This window comes from Anas platyrhynchos, chromosome 21, assembly GCF_047663525.1.
Source record: "Anas platyrhynchos isolate ZD024472 breed Pekin duck chromosome 21, IASCAAS_PekinDuck_T2T, whole genome shotgun sequence".
In the NCBI taxonomy this organism is placed as follows: Eukaryota; Metazoa; Chordata; class Aves; order Anseriformes; family Anatidae; genus Anas; species Anas platyrhynchos.
Window position 1 is genome coordinate 4,766,810 of NC_092607.1, and position 22,981 is coordinate 4,789,790.

At 41.8% G+C, this 22,981-nt stretch overlaps 1 protein-coding gene across 3 annotated transcripts in view; it reads left to right on the forward strand.

Moving 5' to 3' along the window:
* The window catches only part of STK4 (serine/threonine kinase 4), a 46,042-nt gene that overhangs the window by 6,037 nt on the left and 17,024 nt on the right, over positions 1–22,981 (forward strand). For 2 of the 3 annotated variants that reach the window (XM_038166161.2, XM_038166164.2), the window contains 6 exons: positions 47–214; positions 779–916; positions 1,536–1,664; positions 2,105–2,158; positions 3,960–4,146; positions 16,329–16,486. In XM_038166161.2, the coding sequence (XP_038022089.1) occupies positions 47–214; positions 779–916; positions 1,536–1,664; positions 2,105–2,158; positions 3,960–4,146; positions 16,329–16,486 (834 nt within the window). The remainder of the gene's footprint in view (positions 1–46; positions 215–778; positions 917–1,535; positions 1,665–2,104; positions 2,159–3,959; positions 4,147–16,328; positions 16,487–22,981) is intronic. The other variant, XM_038166162.2, reaches the window with a different exon arrangement.

Here is a 22,981-nt window from a genome sequence, read left to right on the forward strand (position 1 = left end):
GATACAATTGCCGTTGTTTGGATCTTTATCTTACTATTCTTCTCAGGATACCATGGCAAAACGGAACACAGTTATAGGAACCCCATTTTGGATGGCTCCAGAAGTGATTCAAGAAATTGGGTATAATTGTGTTGCAGACATCTGGTCTCTGGGAATCACTGCAATAGAAATGGCTGAAGGCAAACCACCATATGCAGACATTCATCCTATGAGGGTGAGGACCGTGGCCTTTTAATACATGTTGCTCTGTGGAAATGATTTGCTATTATAGCTGGCTGAATAAAATGTCAACATGCCATCTTGCTTTTAATTTACAGAAAATGATTTATTTTCTGTCAGCTGTTTGTACTGTAGACTAAATGAAAAACAGTTATTTGGGAGGGAGAACCTGCATGCAAAGGAAAATCATGATCCTGTTCTGTCAAGACATAGCTGCATCTTCCTATGTTGGGTGTGAAGAAACAGATTTTCAACTATATATTCTCCAGAGTTATTTTTTTTGCATGCAAGCACAATTTTTTTGAAGACTTAAAAATGGCAGATTGATGCCTCTTCAGGCATATAATGGCTCAGACAGAAGTGTAAGCACCTAGCGCGAAAAGTTTGATTTGTTGCTCCATGTCCCCTTTGAGCAAATTTATGTATAATAATGGTATAAACTCTGCAGAAGCAGCGAACTCGAAGTGTCAGTCATTCTTTAGCACCTGTGTATATTTGTGTGCATTTATGCTAGGAGGTTTTAAACTTTGGAATATTTGGAATATTCTTCCATTGACAGGCAATTTTCATGATTCCTACCAATCCGCCTCCAACATTCCGGAAACCAGAGATCTGGTCAGACAATTTCACGGACTTTGTGAAGCAGTGTCTTGTCAAGAGCCCCGAGCAGCGTGCCACTGCAACACAGCTTCTGCAGGTCTGTCTGCCTTTGCTTGCAAGAACATAAGCACTAGAGAAGGCTGCTAGTGTAGGCAGTGCTGTGCCTGTTGAGATGCTGGTCTCATTTCTTGGGTGATCCTGTGCACTACAGATTTCACTAATAGCTGATTAACTTTACAGCCGACTTCAACTTTTCAGTTCTTCCCCAAGAACCGGTCTGATTTCAGCTTACTGTCTTTCTGGAGTGGTGTTTTTTTTGTTTGTTTTGTTTTTTGTTGCCTTCAAATTCTCATCAGCGCTGCCAAGTGACTGTCTCTTAAAACACTAAAAAGGAGAGGCACAAATGAACATAATTGCTCAGAATGGTACAGGTATGGCATTCTATGAAACTGGCTGTATACAGCTAAGCTGTTAAGGAGTAAGTAGTGTTTGTGGGAGGGGAATGAGCCCAAGGTTTCACAGCATTAAGTGCCTTTAGAGTGGGATCTTGTTTGGGTGGAAGGCTCCCTCTTGTGTTACAGGAATATTTGATTTTTTTTATTTCATTTTAGTAAGATATTAAGTTGAACGTTAATTTTGATTGGAAGCGGGCCATTGTAGCAGTGGTTACTGTTGGTTCAGGTGCAGTGCTTACTAACTTTTAATGTGTTTTGTAGCACCCATTTGTTAAAAGTGCCAAAGGAGTGTCAATTCTGCGAGATTTGATCAATGAAGCAATGGATATCAAGCTAAAACGTCAAGAGGCACAACAGCGTGAACTAGATCAAGAAGATGAAGAAAATTCAGTGAGTATTTAGTAGCAACAGTACATGAAGTTCAAACTCTCAGTCCTTGCATAATGCTTAGCTGCTTTTTTTTTTTTAATTTTGTTCAATTGCCCATGGATTTGACTTAGTTCTTTAGTTTTCTACTTCAAGACTACTTAACCTAATGCTTGAACCCTGCTCAATCTTTGCATTCGTGTGGGACAGTCAGCATGGTCCACCTAATATTTACCTTACTTAATTAGCTCAAAGTGTAGCTGAAGACTTGCGATTGAATGCGATTACGTAGTAGCATATGCAAGGCTTTAATACAGGTTCCTAATTGGATAATATTCTTTATGAAGTAATGAGAGTTTTTCATTGTAGATTGAGGTCTTAGACTGCTCTCCTAGTATAAAATGATATCTGTGATGCACTATGCTCTGAGTACGTTATGTTGTTTGACTGTTGTTGTGCTTTAGAACCCCCCTTATAGAAACTTTCTACTACACAAGAACAACCGACAGAAATACGAGGTGAGGGCATGACGAGTGTTGAGGGAAATGCTGTGACTTTCCATCCTGGGTGCTTTGTTTCAATGGTTACAGCATGTGAATATGGAAAGCATGTTGAAAGCTTTTTTCTTTCCTTTTTGAGGCTCTGCTTGCTTCAATCTGGGTAAATGAAATGGGCAACAGAAGGCACTGTATGCCACAGTCCATTTCAGAGGTTGGCCATGAACAGCATGTTGCACAGTAAAACACAGATCTAATACGTTGTTCGTCTGGTTTTCCAGTTTAGGACTGCATATTTATTCAGTGTGGAAGTCATTTTATTGGTCACCTTGCCATGATGTTGGCTCTAAGAGTGTTGTCCCTACTCTCTCCCCTTTGCTTCTGACTGGTCTGGGGTCTCGTTGCTGAGAGATGGTGTCTCTGTAGTGGAGCTGAGTGGTCTCTGTCGGGGTGTGTGTGTTTTCCTGAAGCTTCTGTATTCTGTGTCTGCTAGCAGGAGAGCGTTCTCAAGTGCTTCCCAAGTGCTATGGAAATTTCTGCTGTTCTGTTAAATGATGTGTAGCAAAGGAATTTAATGCTTCCTCTCACCCACTCATCTCCACATAAAATATACTTTTCCCCCATTAAGATCTTGTGTAGTTTTTTCCTCCTCTTGCTATTCGTTTTGAGATTGGGAAGTTAATTATATAGGCATGCTCGACAGAGCAAAGAAAAGGCGTACAACACCAGGATGTGAAAAGGTGTGCTTCTTTCTGATAATCACATTGAGATGGAATATTACGGCTTCTGGGGCTAGACCAGTGTATTTCCTCTAACGCTAATTAAGACCAGTAAGGCCATGGTCACATATCAATTAAAGAACCAAGTACTTTGTACCTACAACAAAATAATAATAACATATTTTTTAAAATATTTAGCTCCAAGGTGAGCCTAGAAAGATTTTATGAGATTTAATAAATAGCCCTGCTATAAACCTAGAAGGTGATTTCTATTGCTGTTGTGGGATACCAGGCGCACATTTCCAGGAAACTAAATAGATTGCAGTAATTCTGACCTCAGTCTTCATGAAATTCTAGTCATAATTGATACTGAGGGACATAGCCTAGCAAAACTACTTGCTCTGGCCAATGTAGGTATCTTCCAAGAAGCTGTCCTACCAGAATTTATTTCAGAAGTTTGTGTTTTCTTAAAGATTCTGCCTCCTGAGCTTTGACAGCATTAGTTCAAATTTCTGCAATATCAATTATCTGTTAACAAATAGAAGAATAAGAAAGAATTTTTATCTGAAAAAAAAAAAAAAAAGACTGGACTTTGATAATTTATTTCATTTCAAGATTTGCAAATTTGTTTCAGTTTTCTTCAGTGCTTCTGAATGTTATAGGAATAAAACTACCCAAATGTTGAAGACAGAGTTCTGAAGTATAGGGTAGTCACTCTCCATTGGTGAGTCATGTGCAGTACAGACACAGAACTGTTGCAGTCTAATAACTCATAATTTGGTGAATTATATCACTTGACATGGGGGTTTTAGGTCAACTGATACAACTGGCAGCATGAATAGAAGCATAAATGACTGAATATTGTAATTTACCTAGAGACAGGTCAGCAGGTCAGGAATGAGATACCAGTTGTATTGAGACATTTCTGCTGATTGTTTACGTGCTCTCTTATTTATCTATGTTCATGAACCAAAATGGCACTGGCTTCCATGTATATTTGTCGAAATCTCTGAATTAGTAAGATTTGCCAGTATCCGTGAATACAGCCACTCTTCACAGGACTTCATCATCAATAAAAATGTATTTATGACATCTTTGTACAGGAAGAAGATGAAACTGATTCAGGTACTATGGTGAGGGCGAGCGGAGATGAAACCAATACCATAAGAGCTGTCAGCACACTGGGTGATGGAGCCAATACGATGATAGAACATGATGGCACCTTGGAGTCCCAGCTGGGCACAATGGTCGTAAACACAGACGACGAAGAAGAGGAGGGCACCATGAAAAGTAAGAACACATCTTTAACTGCTACAGAATTACTGGGAAATCGATGCAACACATAAAGGGCTTCACTTATGAAATGACTGATACCTTACACGTTCCAAACACAGCAAGGCATGCAGTGGGAAGAGCCAGCATCTCTACACTTCGTGCTTTTTTTAGTGTTGCTAAGGACAGGTTCAGTAAGGACAACCAAATAAACTGTGTGGCTCTTCTGAGACACTCAGGCTGAAATCCGTTCCATCCTAAAATAGAAAATCTTACTAAAACTACAAGCCCTATTGTAGGAAGTAATATTTAATGTGATGTGACTTTGATTGCTGATAGTCTGCACAAGACCTAGGAGCATGACTTGGAAAAAGGTTGAAAATCTTTCTTGGATTAATGAGACGATGATGAGAATCTCCTTGGAAAAGCATAACTAGAACAAAAAAAATCTTGTCTCAATTATGAATTCTCATAGAAATGTGTTCCTGCAGAATTGGTAATCTCAACAGTATCAGGGCAGAGGTAGTCATAGGTGACTGAGCTGGCCAGGACGGATGTTTTTTCAAGGACTGAGGAAAGTGCTGAGTGAGGTCTTGGTAGCAGTAAAATATGATTGCAATAGGCAAGGCTTGTTCTTTTGGCTCTTGTGCTATTTCCAAAGGCTTCTTTGGCTATCTGATGTTTAAGCTTTAGCTATTGTGGAAGAGGAAAAATTTCTCAGCAAGAGTGTGGGAAAAATCCTTATATCAGGAAATCTTGTATTGAAACCTTCTTCCATGTGGGGGCCCTCTAGAGCTTGTGGAAGGATCCTGCTTTCCACTGGCAGACAGAAACTTCAGTGGAACCTGTTCAAAGAATTTTGCAAACTTTGGCAAACAATATAGAAATTGTTTCTAGAAAATGAAATGTATAGAAATGTCTTAGAAATGGAGGTGTCAGCCCATGTAGCAGCTTGTGGCAACAGAGACCATGGAGTAATGCCATCAGGTTTTGTGGAATAACTATCAGAAAGCAGGTAGATGCTTAAAATAACTGTATAGGTCACCCGAAGAGGGTGGGGTGTGTTACCAGCCTTCAGTCAAACAAAATTGCTGTTTCTTTACACATAGAAACAGTTTGTGCTGTTCCACGTCATGATTCATAACGACAGAGGTATTCTCGTCAGTGGTGCCCCTGTACTGGCTATCAAAGCTGTGTAAGTGAAGCACCACTTAGATTTATCTCCCTCTGTTTAATGGGTGTTTGTCTTCTCCCTGTCTTTGTCAGATTGCAGTGCTTGTAGCTCAAAAGCTCTGCTTCTCTCTTCAAACTAGGGTACAGCGTTTTGAGGAGACACCTCTGATAATCTCTTTCACAAGGACATGCTCTCATTTTGAGCAGAATCAGTAACGAAGACATTGCAGTTATGTAGTGTAGCAATGATGACGCTTACGTAGCGTAGCATCTAGCCTCAGGAGGGAGCTCCAGAACAAGCTCTAAGAAATACAGAGCTGTGACTAGAAAGTTGAGTTTTTCTTTTAACCCCCTTAGACTTCAGCCTTCAGCCTTCTTTAAAACACTGTAATTCAACAACTCCTGCGTGCCAGTGTTCAAAGCCAGGCATGCAGTGGTGGTGCTTGAGCAGCTCTGCCTTCTGGAGGAGGCTTTTTGGGATCCCAGGAGCAAGTGATGCCCGACACTGGTACCACGTCCCTGGTGAGAGGATCTGCACAGCAGTGTCTAATGAAACCCAGCTGCGCTCAGCACTCAGATGTGCTTTTATAACTTGTAACTCGATTACAAAAAATAAGGCATTGATGAAGGTGATCGTACCAAATTAAAACGTAACTTTTTCGTAACACCTTCTTCTCCTTCTTCTGCAGCAGCATAATGCTAAAATTCTTCTTTCCACACAAACAAGTTCTGTGATTGTTTCTTGAACAGTGTCTTTTAGCAGCTTGCAAATGCCCTTCGTGTGAATTGCCTTTAGCTCCATCTGTCAGACATTCCCATGTTCATACTTGCTTAACAAGCAGTTAAATTGATTTAACTGCAAAGCTCATCTGCCTGCTGCAGAGCTCTCTGGAGCAAGTTTTTGTAATCCTCAACATAAAAGTTATGGTGGTGTTTGGAAGCCGCTGAGTTTGAAGAAGCGTCATTGTTTCATATTTTTAAAGAAGTCTGTGTTTCACTTGGCAGCTTGTGTTATGACTCACAGTAAAACCTGTTTTAAGTCAATAAAGAAGTACAGATTTTTCTTGCGTGGTATTAGTAGGAGAACTTAGCTTTCCGAGGTAGCTAGGGCTGTTTAATGGAAAGCTTCTGAGCTGGTGATCTAGCTCTTCCACCTAATTTAAGTAAACAAATAAATCCATGTGTTCAACAGTTTGCTTTCACATTATTTTTGTAACGTAAAAAATATTTATGAGGCATTGAAATGTGTTGCTTTAGATAGGATTGTGTTAGAAATCTCAAACAAACAAGTTTTCATAGCCCTGAAAGTGATTCTTGCTTAAATCAGCTCATGACTTTTCAGGCCCAGAGGAAACCCTAGTATTTTACATTCTAGGGGAAAGTTTTGTTAGTTTTGTAGTCAGAGCTGTAATTCTGTTTGCTTAAATTCTTCCATTTGCTTGGCTTTTCTCTGGACACTCAATATAAATATTCAGGCAGCATTAAAAATGTCACTATGACACTGTGCTATGCATTTTGAAAGCACTCCGGTGATTGCATGAAACTGCAGATAGTAAATTGTGCCGTGACACATTTTACTTACAGATTGATAGCTAGCAGATCACTTACAGATTGCAGTTCAGCTCTTCCATGAAAACTTTGGAAGTAGCTGAAGGACTGTAGATGAACAAACACTTGTGGTAACAGACATTTCCATTGCGGTCAGGAGCTGGAGTGACTTTTGAGCTGTGAATATGTCTGCAATCATCTTTTTTAATTATTCTATGTGAGAATATATAATGTTTATAGTGCTAGTAAATACTGCTGCATATATATATGTATTTTACTCTTCCTTGCTCTTTCTGCTTTATTTGCTGTAGGTCTTTAGACAGTGGAAACTTGGCATGAGTTTGTCTTTTCAATTTAAAGAGTGGAACATAATTTTATAATAAAGCAGATAAACACATTGCCTTCCTTGGACTGTAATGTGATCAGATCCAAGTGAAATAGGACCTAGTGTGTCTAGTACTTGAATCTGCCCTATTTTCTGTTAAAGGTTTTCTTCATTTTCAAAGCCTGAAATAACACTGGAGAATGTAGAACTGTCAGCAGTGATGGGAGCTGGGCTGTCTGTTTTCTGGGTTGAGATGAATGAGGGATTAGGAGAGGGTGGAAGTATTGTGGGTGTGGGGTTTTTTATTAATGTGGCACATGTTCTGTGGAGCATCTGGTGCAGAGAGAGACCAGAAGCTCTGGTGGCACTGTCGCCTTGATAATGCAATGTGCAGGTGAAAATTCTTAATTGAATTTTCTATTTTGAACATTCACAAACTAAGTTCAATTCTTAGAATAAGGTTAGGGGTTGTCTCGGTTTTGTTACGCTTTTACCATCTTCACGCTGGTAAGCTTGGTTGTTGGGTCGTTTTTTAAAGATATTTTTCTTTTCAAGAGGAGACTGGATTTCAATGAAAGTCAAATGAGCTGAGATGCAGACTTGGCCATTTCCTATTAGAAGAAGAGGTTCAGAGTAAGCTTGTTAGTCCCGGAGTGTTTGTGAGGCACACAGCAGATGATAATTGAACTTAAACCAGAGAAGTGCCACTGACAAGATTCTGGAAACTTTTTCCCCCCCTAGTAATTAAGCTGTAATTCTTCAAATAAAACAGTAACTTGAAATGAACAGGAGAGCGAATATGGATGGCAGAAAGTTTGTGTGAGTGCTTTAATATTATAATTGAATAAAATATGGCTGGTATGTAGCTGAGATAGCTATAGGTGGTCTAATGTCAGTGGTTGCCTGAGATTGTGTAGATGTGTGTTACCCAAATTGATATTGCAGGTATTGGAGAGAACAGCTCCATGTTTTATCAAAGGCATCAGATGTGTTTGGCCTCCATTTTTCCCTGTAGAAATAGCAGCTTCTTACTCCTTAGCATTACTAATGTCCAGTTTTGTATTTAAAATAAATGGGTCCGTTTAGGCGTAATTGAACCATAAAACATTCGTTGTGTTATGCATTTAAATAACGCACTGTTTATAGAAACACCTACATTGATCGAATTCTCCTCTGACTGTAAGAAGCATTATACTGCCACTCTTCAATTGTGGAGAATATGACTCTCACAGATAAGTCTTCCATCTGTGCTATTCTTTTTTTTTTTTTTGACTTTTATCTTAATAGCAGGCTTGCTGGTAAACTTTACGTAAACAGCAGTTACCCTGTTTTGTTCAGGAATATCGAGTTGTGTGGACATAAGGACAGTGTTTTTGATCAATGGTAGGAGTTATGTACTGCTGTTTTTTTTTTGTGTTGCTTTTTTCCCCTTCACTTGAGTAGTGGTAGACTGCTGGACTTCTGTGTGGTGTCTTAGCATTTAGAACAGTGGTTATGTGCAAACCAAAGGAGCACGAAGGAGAGTTAACTCTGGGATCTAAGCTGGATGCTTGTCCATCTTCAATTGCCATGAGTATTTGCCAGAGCTCTAAGGTGAAGCTAATGGTCTGTTAATATTTGTATTTTCAGAGACGCTGAAATTGGAGAACGAGATGTAGGTGTTTAACAGCTATTTTTGCTGTTCCTTACAGCTTATTATAAGGCACCCCTGTGTTGTGTTTGGGGGGGGATAGGAAGCAGAGAGGATTTTTTCTTGAGCAAGATGAGAAGTATGACTAACAGAGTGCTGAATAGCATCCAGGAGGCAATATGTTTCAGGAGACTCAGCCAGGAGATTGGGTAGCAGTGTGGCTGTCCCATGTGCATAGATATTTGCACATATGGGCAGACTGTGGCCTACCTGTCTTTTCTGAGAATAAACTCGCTTCCTACTGGATCAAAATAAAGCACAGAGAATCCTGATCCTGAAATAATTCCTGATCAGGAAACAATCCCTCTATAAATTGTTAAATTTCTTAATCGCAGAAGTTTAAAACCAAATTCATTTCACCAGCAGTCCTTCGAGCTTCAGGGGAAAAAAATACTCATTGCCATGTTGCTTTCTGTTATCTCTAGACAGGCAAATGAGTTTGCAGGTCATGAACAGAGAGGGTGTTAGCAAACGCTTACTTGGTTATATGCCATTCGGGGAGCCTGAGCTGGTGCCCACGGCATGCAGGACCCGACGAGTGCAGCCCCATCACTGAGGTTGTTTCTCATTCCAGTTCACCAGAACCTGAGCCAGATGATGCAGGATATGAAACGTTCACTTCTTGCTTCGTGCACCTTCACATCTCACAGCCCATGTCACATAATGTAGTTCGCTGCTGGACTAAATTAGCAGCTCAAGCAAATGAGGTGAAAGACAGGTGTCCTGAAAATCTGTGATGGAGGAAGAAAGCTGCTATAAATTCATAATCTCCTCTGCATTTTTATGGAGAAGAAACATTAGATCTCCAAAATGAGGCAATCTGGTCTTTAATGGCTTTCGTTACTGTGAGGATTTCCTTCCCTTTCAGAACGAGTCCTCAATTACATAGACCACAGCTTCGGATGAGTGCTGGTGCTCTTCCTGCAATGTCTCTGATGCCTTGTGTTCATTAAAAGAGGATCAGTTATGATACCCAGCATTGATTTTGGTGGTCATTTAGGAGCTCCCTCTTAATAGCAGGACCTGTCAGGCATGTTCTGCTTTGATTTAATTTGAGATAGGCTGTAATTAAGGGAAGGCTCGTCCTCATAATCTTCAATATGTATCAAGTGTTATGTGGTCTGCTTTTAATGTGAGGAAATCTCAGCTTCTGTTGCCATGAGTTGAATTCATTAATGATGGAGCACTTTTTGCTCTGGTTGAATAAATTGGCATCTCTCTGCTCTGCTGTATAAAATGACTCAGTCCTGTTCATACTGTACAAATTATGCTGTCCAGCTGTTAAAGTTCATCTGTGATCTCAGAGAAATAGCCTGAAGCAAATAAAACTACGGTTCCATTTGAAATTTTAATATTAATGAAGTGTTGCTTGCACATAATAATTGGGCACTGTTTTGTGCATCCTAAAAATGTGAGCAGTGTGAGTCTTAAAGTTATATAATTCAAACTAAAGCAGGCAGAGGGGAACTTAACGAAGATTATGGGGGACTAAGCCTGTTAAATGAGTCAGTGGAAGATCTCTGCTTATTTAAACCACCAAAATGGAGGATGAAAATAGATACAAGAACTATTAAAAAAAAAAAAAAGACAAGGAAGGGTGAGTGAGTAGTGTAGAGACTTAACATTTTGAATGCCTGAGAGCTGAGGCTCTCTCAAGAACAAGTGCATGTACACAAGCTAGCAATAAACTTGAGACCGAAGGTGAGAGGGTTTATGGCTCTAGTGGAACAGCAAGGACAAAACAAAACAGTTGCTTTACAATAGCTCTTGATCCCTCAGTGAAAGGGACTCTATAATTTTGTATATGACAGCAGAAACTGCTTCTCCCGGGGGACCCTCTCCGGCCTTATGCCTGACAAAGGGCAGCGATGGTTGTGCTTGCTGTACGGTTAACGTGAGTGCTCACCGTGTCTCTGCAGAGCTCGGTTTGGAGCTCCTGCTCATAGGGGTGCATCTTCCTGAGCTTTGTGCAGGGCGTTTGTGATTCTTTCCTAGCACAAGTGAGTTGATTTTAAAAAATGTGATCTTGTTGCTCCTGAAATCCTCATAAAGTGCAGGTATCTTCCAAAGTCAAGGACAGTTGTCTTGGTAAAGACTGCAGCTTCCTGGAATCTTGACAAATTTGTATTCTGGTACCAAGTGCCTGATTTTTTTTAATAGTATGGTAATTCATCGCTTCATGGTTGTTGATTTAATTTACCTTCTTCATAGATGAAGATGAGTTCCCCTTACCCAACCTGGTACAGCTGCCGATTCTTAAAATCTCCGGCTAGATGTAGCCGTAGTTCAAAACATGTTTGTGGTGTGATCTGACTGCTCCCAGTCACTGGTGTAGCTCCAGTTTTTGTGAGAGAAGAGAGGAAATCTCTCACCGTGGCTTCAAGAATAGGTATTTTAAATAACGCAGTATTAAGTGACTCGAGTAAGGAGCACACACAACGTGCTCCTGAGGTTATGTTTCTTCCTCGTGACAGGCTCTGTGACTCTAGAGCACACCCTGGCTCGATGACAGCAATCACTTTGAAGAGGAAAAATAACAAAACAAGGATTCTTCTGCTGTCAAGTTGAGTAGAGAAGAATCATCTTAGAACAGCAGAAATTATAGTTTCATTACTCAGCAAGCTCCTTCAGTTAGGTAGAGAGGCTGTGCAAGTTTCACTTCCCTTTTGAAGGTTTCCTTTGAAGCTCATGAGCTTCTGAAAATTTTGACTCGTGAGAGCTAATTTGACAAAATCAACCAAATGAGTGCTTTGATTTCTGGGACTAGATGATACTGAATGATTTGGTTTCAGTGACATTCTTTACTGTTGGAAGAGAAAGCTAAATCTTGTGCTGGTGTGACTGGCTGTGTTGTTTCTTCTTTATCATTCCCCTTTCTCTGCAGCATCATAGGGAAGTATAAATGCCTTGAAGGCTCTCCACACCTTTGTCCTCTAGTGCTCGGTGTAAGGAAGTCTCTGTGCTGCAGTCAGCCTCTAAGACTGATCTACGCCATTCCCTCGAGCATTCAGGTGATTTTTTTGAGAGGGAGGACATTGGTTGTTACAGTTTTTTCACACTCCTTAAAACTTGTCCTTGCTGTAGCCCGGCAAAGGAGAGGATTGGTTATTTGGAGGCCACTGGCTGTTTGCTGATGCTGCCTCGCTGGCTTCTTGCAGTGCCCTGAGTGATCTTTTGGCTTGTCTGGGCTCTTTGTTGGTTAAGGACTGTCCTGGCGTGTGTGGTGCTTGTGGCTGGACGTGTCTCTGCAGTACTGAAAGGGCAGTTACTGAAATCAGTAGTAAACTGAGCACGGTGCTGCTTTAAAATTAGTGTCACAATACAAGGAGATATTTGTGATTCACCATTTATTTGGGCCCACCAGTTTCACATCTTTTCTATTTCACCCATGACAATGTTGATGTTTTTCTTAGAGTTTTCTGAACATGACTTTACACCGGGCATCGCTTGGGAGTTCTCTGCAGAGGGCTTGTCCTTCGCTGGAAGGCCGAAGTCCGAGTGGCCCTGTGAGCTCCTGCCGCTCTGTGCGGCCAGCCCAGACCTGCAGCTCTGCAGTCAGCTGGACCGGCTCCAGCAGAGCTGTGGCGTTCCATTTGTGTAATTAATACAGCTCCTAAAAGATGACTGCACATCCCCGTGGTAGGCCATTAGCAGCTTCAGAGAGCTCTCGTGGCTCAACCCTATAAGCAACTCTTTGGGTTCTCCACGCGTTCGTTTTGGAACCTTTTCTTGTCACTGCAGGGTGACCTTCTAATAAAAGGCTTATCTCTGCCACAGCTGTGATCTCACTTTCTGTCAAATATTTGTATTTTAGTCCAACCCGATAAACCTAGGAACTTAAATGCTTTTTGGCACAGAGCTGCTTAGTGCAGTGTCATCCCAGCAGCACCTGATACTGCAAATAGCACTGATCGATTTTTGTCTTCGGCTGCCTGTTATCAAAATCTTAAAGACATAGTGCTATGATTCTTGTGTTGAATTAATAGCAGATCATCTTCGGAAAGATGACGCTGCTTTAAGTGCCAAGACTGACAAAAAGAAACCCAGTCGTGCTGGGATGATAATTGATTTTGGGTAATGCGTTTCCGTCTCTGGGAGCGTTTCTGTCAGTCTCGCTGTATATGTACTCCAGCTGAGATCAGAACAGCAGCTAAAATTTCAGATATTTTGATCTGTTTTCTAGATCTTTTCCATTGTGTATTACCTCTTTTCGTTCTTTGTTTGTCAGTAACTTTTTTTTTTTTAATGTAACTTCAGATGTGGGTGTCTATAAATGCGCTAAAATCAGCGGCCAAAATTGAATGTAGATTATAGCATATGCTCAAGAGGCTGGATATGGCTTTTGATAATTTGGTCACGCTGCAATAGGTTGTTCAATAGATGACATTTACAAGTATTGCAGCTGTTGGTAAAATACAAAACGTGGGGAAACGAGTGTGATTAAGTGAGACAATTACTCTCTGGTACAAGCGAACAGTCTTAAAGAAAATGAGTTAGCCACTGTCATCTGTGTGAAGCATTTGCTTTCAGATTCTCCTGTGCAAGCAATTGTTTTCAAAACATACAGTGCAAGCTTAATTTAGGTGGCTTTTTATCTAGGAAGCCAGGATTCAATTTGAGACCTAAGCTAGCTCTCAGCAAGCTGTGTATAGATTAGCCTAGGCAGGTAGGAATTCATTTATTTTTACAGAATTTGTGAGTGTTAAACATTGCCATGATTGGCCATAACATGAACAACTTATGCCCTGCTTCAAACAGGCTGGACTGCAACAGAATGCAAGTGGTGTATTTACTTCATTCTAAATAAATGTTTTATCACTTAGCTGTAATTGGATTGCTATTGTATTTCAGTAATTATTCCCAACTGCAAATCTGTTCTCTCCTTCACAGATATTTCCTGACTGACCTTCATGCAGTCTGTCTGAAGATGTCTTTCTTGAACTAATTCTATATTAGCTCATGTTTTGGTGTTTTAAGGGAACTACTGCCAGGGCTAGAATGATTTGTCTTTGCTTCTGCTTTTTATGGTGCAAAAGATGAAGCATCTTGGTTTGTGTTTGAACTTTCAGCCAACCCTGAAAAGGCAGTAGGATGCAGTGCTCTTTCAAGATTCATCGTGATGTTTCGGAATGTGTAGAACCCAGCTTCTGTCGGTATCACAACCCAAATGTCCTGCCAAGAGTTGTTGCACTTTGCAGAAATTTATCCCCTTTAACATGTAGAAAAATAACTTCCTCAGTTATCTAATAGCTGACCGAGGAATTTGTGCACTTGTCTGAGGATCAGACAGACTCTGCCTGTGAAGTTCCACATCACTGGATGGCGATTTTACATTCAAGAATAATATTCTGTGATTAAATCTTAGTGAGTTTCCAGAGTAACTATTTTATTTTTTTCCAGGGGAAGGCACTGCTGAGTGTCTTAGAATCCAGGAGTCCTCTGTGATCGCCTTCTGTGCACACCCTGGTGGGAAGAGTCTCTGTGTCAGGCAGAGCTAGCGAACCACTCAGGACCACTCCGTTTTCCCTGTGTATGTCCACAGTTCAAAACATGTGGTTGTCTGCCTGCAGGGCAGATCATATTTATTTCAAATGTATGGCATTCAACAGGGAATTTATTTCACAGCCCAGAGTGAGATGTGCGTTTGGCGATGTGGATGCCACGTTCAGTTAACACTAGTCCTAGGATAATTGCTGGGTGAAAAGTGTTGTGTGGGTGCTGATTCCCAATCCTGCTTTCTGAAAACAGTGGTTTCTGCATTGGCCAAATACATGTTTTAAGTATGGTGGATCTGCTCCACTGTCTAAAGAACCATATTTTGTGGGAACAAAAACATTTCACTTGGTATCGTCACTGCTCGCTTCGATTACGCTGACAGGTTTTTGCGAGGCATTTTATTATGAAGAGCAGCACAGTGGTATTAACTTATAAGTAGTCTTTAACTGCATTTGCAGCTGTTGTGGTCTTGTGGTGCACCACTGTTAATACATATTTTCTGTGCGAGCCTGCCTTTTCGTTCAGCTTGAGACCATGAGATGCTCGCTGCAGCTTGCAGGCTGGTTTTAGGTGAGTGTAGTCTGGGCAGCGTTTGATGCTGTGCCAGCAGAGCTAGTAAAGAAATCCCCCCGTGGAAATGCTGAAGGTCCTTCAGGCTCAGTTCTCTGTGATCTTAAATGCTGTCTTCTCTTCCCGGATTGGCTTTTATCCTGTCTCTGCCAGGAATCGGCATCATCCCCCCTCACCTTGTGCTGCTTTGTGCCCTGCAGCCGAGGCTGGCGCCTACCGGGCCCACACAGTGGGGAGGTGCCGCCATCTCTGAACATGGGGCCAGGCCTTGCTGCCTTCAGCCGTGGAAGCCCTTTCACTTGTTTTGTGTGGCCTAATGGCACTTAAATGATACAAGCAGGGATTCAGGTGGTGTGAAGGCTGAAGGAGGATGGGAAGAATTGATGCTGGTATCCATAATCCCGCCAACCACATGATGTACCTGCTCACCCCACGGGATTGTAGAGTTACTGCTCGTTGCTCTTAGTGGGCCACCAGTGTTCATCCCTTTGTTGCACTCGTCCTTGTTCTAGAGAATAAATTAGAGTCGTGTAAATCTTGTTGTGCTGAAGCTTTGTGGCTGTATCCTCACTTCTGCTGTCCGTGTGAGTGAACTCTGAGAACAGCGCTTGGGAGGCTTATGAGGCCTGCCCCTAAAAATCAAGGTATTTGTATTCAGGGGCTTATTGAGACTCCTCTGTCTCCCTTTCTATCTTTACTCATTGCGCCAAGTTTCTTAAACATGGTCTAAAATTGAGTTGTTACTCTGTATTTTTAGCTTATTCAAGTAATGCAGTAAGAAAGTGTGTTCAGAGGAATTAACTTATGAAACGAAAACCAGGACAGTCAACTTGATAGCTTACTGTTTATAAAAAGAAAACAGCTTAGCAAACTAATTAATCCTTTCTGCCCGAGAAGTGTAGACTTTAACTACTCCTACCCAAGACAAATTAGGAAATTTGTTTGGCAAACGTGGCCTTTGAAAGCCTGGTTTTTGCACCATTCCATTCATAAATATAAAGATGAGTTTCTGCTTGTAAAATGATCCTGTTTGGTTTTAGAACTTGGCGTATTCTGCGATGCCTGCAGCCCAGCTGGGATGAAAGCTGCAGCTGGGAGCAGTTCACCTGTAGCATGCGGCTCGCAAAGCCTGGCTACCTGGTAGTTTGCTGCAAAGGATGGATTGCAGCCTAGTGCCTCCAACACTGCCTTCTCTTCTCTGGTGGGCTTTGGGCTTCCCTTCTGGACAGTCAGAAATAGCTTTTGAAAAGCTGCTGAAAAATAGTACGTTAGCAGTGTTATATGATTTAGTATGTGCTAAAAAGAAGAACTCACTTTTGGGCATGATGTAAGGCAGTATAGCTGAAAGCATATTTTAAAATATAACTGTTTTTTTTCTTTTTTCTTTTGTATTTCCAGGGAGAGATGAAACGATACAGCCAGCCAAACCATCATTCCTTGAATATTTTGAGCAGAAAGAGAAGGAGAATCAAATCAATAGCTTTGGGAAGAATGTGTCTGGCCAGACAAAAAATTCATCTGATTGGAAAGTGCCACAGGATGGAGACTACGAATTTGTAAGTCTATACTCTGAAATTCAATCAATGTGACAATCTTTAAGAGTTTCAGTTGGAGCTGCTATAAGATTATTTCTTGTTTTGACAGACTAATGGAAACTTGAGGAGATTCTAATTGCTAATGCATTCAGATGGGGCATTTTGAAAAAGTCATTTTCTTCAAGTATTTCTGGGTTATCGTAACCAGACATTGTCTGTATACTGTTCTGGCTTAAAAACAAACAACAACAACAAAAAAGTATGAGGACCTTAAGGTAGAAGCTTAGTTGCCTTACACATTTAATATTAAAAAAAATAATAATCCAGATGGCAGTTGAAAAATGCTAATCCTGAATGTGGGGTGCTTGACCAAAAAAACACAACCAAACAGAAAAACAACCAACAGTGTTATGACCTTTGAATTTCCTTGTTTTTCTTGAGCTTCAATGCTAGATTTTGTGTTTCTATCTGAATATCAAGCACATCTTTATTTTTTCCAGTCTTCATTTTCAATCTTTTCTGAGCGCATGAACATTAGATTTTCAGGAATTTCTCAGAAGTCAGAAGAAAGACCATAGCTTTCTGTGTTCCGTTATTTATGGAATGTTCTGATTTAATTTTTTGGAAGAGAGGAGAATTTCTGATTTGAGTTAAAATGCCAGAAGATGCGTGCTCTGCTGAGCGCTGTTCCGTGCACTGCATTTTCCTTCAATGATACTTCAGTGCAAGCACTTCCAGCTTTAAGTGCGTTGTACACCCTCCTGATGTTTGTTCACGTTACCCGTGATTCATGTCACGCTGCACTCAGTCATTGGTGAGATTCACTCCACCTTCACAAAGCCGTGCAGAAGGCGAGATCCCTCTGCTAGTCACGACGCGAGGCAGCAGAGATGCTTTACTTTGAGGCTGTAATAGCAGGAGCTGTTTGTTCTGGCTGTACGGATTGTAAAGACTGTTGTTGTTGCCTATGTTTTGCAGTCTTTGCTGCTGCTTCTATGATTTTGCTGCTTAGACTGAAAAGCATGGCTAGCTGAGGGGACCTGCTGCACTTTTTCTGTAGTCCTTGCCACTACGTTATGTTTAGCCTGAAGGCTCAAATTCACTGCATAAGCATGTTCTGCAAAAATAACCTGTGAGCTGACTGTCATTCACAGGGTCTGGGCCAAGCACACATTTCTAGTCAAGTCAGCTGCCTGGTTTATCTCATTAACCTTACATGCTATAACTTAATCGAATGACAAACAATTATTTTTCGATGTGTGGTATTTCCCAGGAAAGACAGGCTGCTTTGGAGTATCTTAAAAATCTTTTGTGGTCTGCAGAAGATGGCCCAAGGGGAAATTTGCTGTAATTATTCTTTCTAATTTGGTTGCTATTGAGTGTAGCACTTACCCTCGCTTCCAGCAAGAAGGATGCACTCCGCCCAGCACCCAGCGAGCTCTGGGTGCCGACTGCACCCGGGGAGCAGTGCAGAAGGATCCGTGCAGGGAAGGATCTGTGCCGTTCCAGTGAGCAGGACCTGCCAGTATTTTTAGAAAGTGCAAAGCAACTGTTTGACACGCGTGTGACCTTGCTTACTGATTTCCATTAGTCCTGAAGTATTGCCATGTGCATAGATTACCAGTGCGCTGGAAGCAATAAAAGCAAGACATAAAAACGAGCAATAAATCGGGCTTTGGGTCACCTTCGTGTAGTAATTTGTAGACAGCTGTGTGTATTTCTCTATTTCTGCTATGAATATACCAGCCTGTCTTGCATGCAAATTTTTAATAGAGCTGCCTTCTCACCTGGTCACTTCCCTTTTTTGTAGGAGAAGAAAAATGCTTGAAAATAACCCTAATAATACACACGGGTGTTTGTACAGTCCTCATCTGAGGGCTAGTAGCAATAACCTTATGTTGTCTAACCTAGATGAAGACTTAAAACTGGATATTTTTTCTGGTTCAACTAAAAAAGGATCAATTTGATGGCTAGCTATTGGGTAAATGTCTTGTTTATTAATCCTTAATAATCGAAAGCATCAATGCAATAAGTTTTGTGGAATAAGAAAAAATACAGTATGTGTTGGACGTATTAGGTACATCTGTCCTAGACTTGTGCAGCTGTAACTTATTTCTGCACTGCCAAAGTAAATAGGTTTGAGCAGGCTTTGTCTATAGAGTTTGCAGGATTCCAAGCAGAGATGAGATCAGTGGGATGCTGGGTGAATACTAGTTCCTCCTGAGCCTTAAGAAGTGATTGAATTATTATTGCTTTGTGCTACTACAGACTAGATAAATATGCCTTGAATTCTGTTCTGTATTCCTTTCCTTCCTATGTGGCTAGCACCTGGAGTCTCCTGTCTTACATAAAAAAAAAAAAAAAAAAAGCAATATTAAATTACAAAAGATTTTTGTTCTTTTCCCCTGTGGTAAAACCATTTGACCTTTTCTTGACTAAAATTGTTCCTCTGAAGCAGGCAAATAAGAAGCTATTTATATCACAATGGCAATGTCATGTTAGATAAGGCTTGGTTCAAGTCAGCCCCATCTATTGCAAAGCTGAAAACCCAAGGATCCTATTCTAGAAGGTGATGAACTTCATTCCTCCAAATCGTGGTGCTCTGGCCATGCCCTGGCTGTTGGCTGAGATGGCATAACCCCGCTCTGCTTCCAGCCTTGGGCTTCTGAGGCAGAAATCATTACTGGCTGTTTAGCCAATGCATGATGTTCAAGTTTATCCCCACTCAGGTTTCAACAAGGATCTCTAAAGATTTTAGCCCTGCTTGACTGCAGAAATGTTTCCAAAAACATCATGATTTATTTAACATGGAAACAAAATACTAATTGCAGGCAAAAATTCTTGCTATAAGGAGGAAAATAATAAACTCCGGTATGAAAATGCTGCAGGGGGAGGCTGTTAATGGGCAGCCTGCATTGTATGTAGAATTCCTAATTGCCATAATCAGATCTCAGAACTTTTGTAGTTGAATTTAATGTTGCCAGCGAACATTAGTCACATACTACTGCACAAACTTAAATTAATAATGCTAGAGCATTTGTTTAGACAATGTCAAACATTTTTTCTCTTTAATCTTTTTGTAGTACTGTACCGTACAGCAGAATTAATCGTGCAGTGTTTCCTCTCTCAGACACTACAAAAGGCTCATTTCGTATTTTTTAAAGCCTGCTCTGAGCTGGCCAATATTCCAGTATTGTTTGTGGCTAAAGTGGGATCACTTTGTTGTTATTATTTTTATTCTGTCCCTGCTTGAAGTCACTCTTGCCAAGTCTGTTGCAGCAGGTATTTGTGGATCATCCAGGCATGAATATTGTGTATTATATCACTAATTGTTTTACTGAAAGTATGTTTCTTTAGGAAATTAGCAGTTTCTGACCATTCATGGCTTATGATACATGTAACAATACTGCAACCTTTTTGGTTCTACCCCATGAATGTGGTTTCACTGGGGAAAGGAGGTGGCACTCAGTGCCCCCGACAGTCTTGAATTTTGCCATCAGGGCTTTGCTGGGGTTTTCTAATGCCTGTAGTGTTGAACGTGGGTTTTGCTGTAACTGTAGTTCAGTTTTCGTGTTTTCTTTTTTTCACTGAATCTTTGCTAATCAAGTTATCCCATCCTTGTCTGGGGTGTGAAGTCAAATAGGACCAGAACACGTGCTAGAGCAAGAGTACTGCACGACACCAAGTCTTTCTGCCGGCGTCACGCAAGATGTTGAAGCTGTTTGCTCCAAAACCTCTTTGGTTCCAGCTCTTGTATATCTGGCCTGTCAGGAGCTTAATTGGTACAGATGCCTCTGTGCTGTCTGTAGCTGCTGCTGCTACCTGTGCTTCCCTGGAAGAACTCCAGGAGCCGGGCAGGAAGCGCTGCCCTTCACCTGCAGGACCTCAGCGCAGAGCCGCAGCCATCAGCAGTCGTTCTGTGCACCAGCGGGCTTGTCCCACTGCTGCAGCTCTGGGAAGGAAGCTTAAATCAAGAAGCAAGGTTTCTGTGTCCCTTTTAAGAAATATCCTGCTTGCTTTGATGAGACCTTGATTTGCTTGCCTCTCAGCCTTGCTGATTCAGACCTCTCCTCGTCCTGCAGTTAGCAGTCGCCAGAAGTTTGAGTTTTTTCCTTCGCTGCTTGGCTCAGTGAAGGTGTGCCTTCACAGGATCTCTCACTGTAGCAGCAAAACTTTTTTTCCTTGCAAAAATGACATGAATGTATATCCTTGGGGGTGTTGAGGTTAACAGGAGTAGGAGAGGTGGCAGATCTCAGCTGTCTGTGGAAGCTGGCTGTCGCTATGACCTGTGTTTGCAGGTTCACCACTTCAGCCTACCACCAGAGAACCTGTGGTTCAGGTCCTGTGTTTCCATGCTGTGAGTGCTGTTTTCTGTACTAGCTCATCTTCAGGTCCCTTCCAGAAGCATTTTGCTGTGGGTATCTAGAGACCTGCCCTGGGCAGCGTTCCTCTTTCTGACGCGGAGTCCTGCCGGGGGCTGCGGCGAGCAGGAAGGTAAGCGGGGCAGTGCTACAACGGAGCGAGCAACAGGAATGCATTTCACACTGCAGCTTGTAATTTGCTCAGAGGCTAACCTACAGCCTGGCAAACTGTCAAAGGAAAATGTCAAGGAATTTTTTTTTTTTTTTAAGTTTAATAAAGTACGTTTTCTAGAAGTATGTTCACATCTCAGAGTTTTTGAATTATCTGCACTGCAGGAATTGGTATCGCATCTACATCCTTCTCTAAGTAGCTTTGAAGTCTTCAGATTTAGAAGTCATTATGTCCATTTATATTTACCCAACAGGAAACTAATTATTTTGTGCCTGTCTTTAATCTGGTTCTAGCCAGAGCTTTTAACAGTAACTGCTTGTACCTTTTTTTATAACATACAATGAAAACAAGCCTTCCTCTTAGCTGAATAAAGGTATAATTCTTTTTGCTGAAGTAGTAAAGAAAACTATAATTTTCTATTTACTGAGTGAAAGGTTTCATTGTACTGCTGTCATCTGGGATATAGTGTTTTTTATTAACATCCTCATTTCTGTGCATTTTGTTAGAAGCTTGGAACATTGCATTGGAAAGAAAGATTTAAAAAGTGAAATACAAAACCACCAAACATTTCTGATATCTTTACCAGCAGAAGAGAAAAGCATATTAGTTTCAGTGTCTTCACCTTGCTCAGTTGGACCGATGGCTGTTGGTTGTGATGAAATCAAAACGTGAATCCTCAAGTCCTGTGAGGAGCGGCTGAGGGAGCTGGGGGTGTTTGGTCTGGAGAAGAAGAGGCTCAGGGAGATCTCATTGCTCTCTGCAACCGCCTGAAAAGGTGTGGGGAGCTGGGGGTCAGCCTCTTCTCATAGGTAACCAGTGATAGGACCAGAGGGAATGGCCTCAAGTCATGCCATGGGAGCTTCAGGCTGGAAATGAGGAGACATTTCTGCTCAGAAAGAGCAGTTGGGCACTGGGACGGGTTGCCCAGGGAGGTGGTGGAGTCACCGTCCCTGGGGGTGTTCAAGGGAAGGCTGGACGTGGTGCTTGGGGACACGGCTCAGTGGGTGATGGTGGTGGTAGGGGGATGATTGGACCAGATGATCCTGGAGGGCTTTTCCAACCCTAAGGGTCCTATGATTCTCTGATTCTCCTTGCAGTTCATGCAAATCAGTTAAGGCTGAGACAGCAAGAGCAGGAGATTCTTACTGACAAGTTTACAGAAAGTCTCGTTATTTCAAAGCACATTAAATCCCATTAGGATCGTGCTGTGTTTTTGAGTCTGGTGGTAGATACCAACCTGCCAATGCCTGCAGATCAGACCCTACAGCAGCAGTCCGGCACGGCTGCTGACCACGGCGCATCGCTGCAGGCTGGTGTCTGAGCCAGGGGGGAGCAGCAAGCGACAGGGACCGGAGCTCCGTGCTCTGCTCAGCCCTGGTGTGACTCCACAAGCACTGCAGCTGGTAGCTCCCAGTCCGTATGGCTCTGTGCAGTGCCCTGCTGCTTCCCCTGCAGCTGTGGCATGACCACAGGTTGGCAGGGACCTGTCGGTGCCGTGCCTTCCCTCTCCCAGCTGAGGACCGCGGTGACGAGCGGCCGCGTGCTGGAGCCATGCGTTTCTTCCAGTGGAAGTGATTTATGGGGAGGAACTGTTAGAGGGCAGGTGATTTATTGCTTATCAATAGCAGTAAACACGTTCTGCTTTACAATGACCCGAGTCTCCAGTTTATTGTATTCTGTCTGTGGAGGTGTCATCTGTCTTGTGAACAGCTTGCTGTCCACCAGTACCTGGAACATTCAGTGTCTTTGCTTTCTCTGAGCATTCATTTGGATAGCATTTATTAGCAATCTAATATCGATGCTTTATAGCTTTACTGCCTTTTGTCTGTCCTTCGTCAATCGATTAAAAACTTGGGAGAATTTTCTATATGGTTGCAGGCTTTGAAAACGCCGGCAGAGTAAATAATTGGTTCTTGCTTTGTTGGAACTGGTCTTTGGGTCTCTTCGAGCAATAGGTAAAAGGCGTGCGGAGGATGTGTGGGT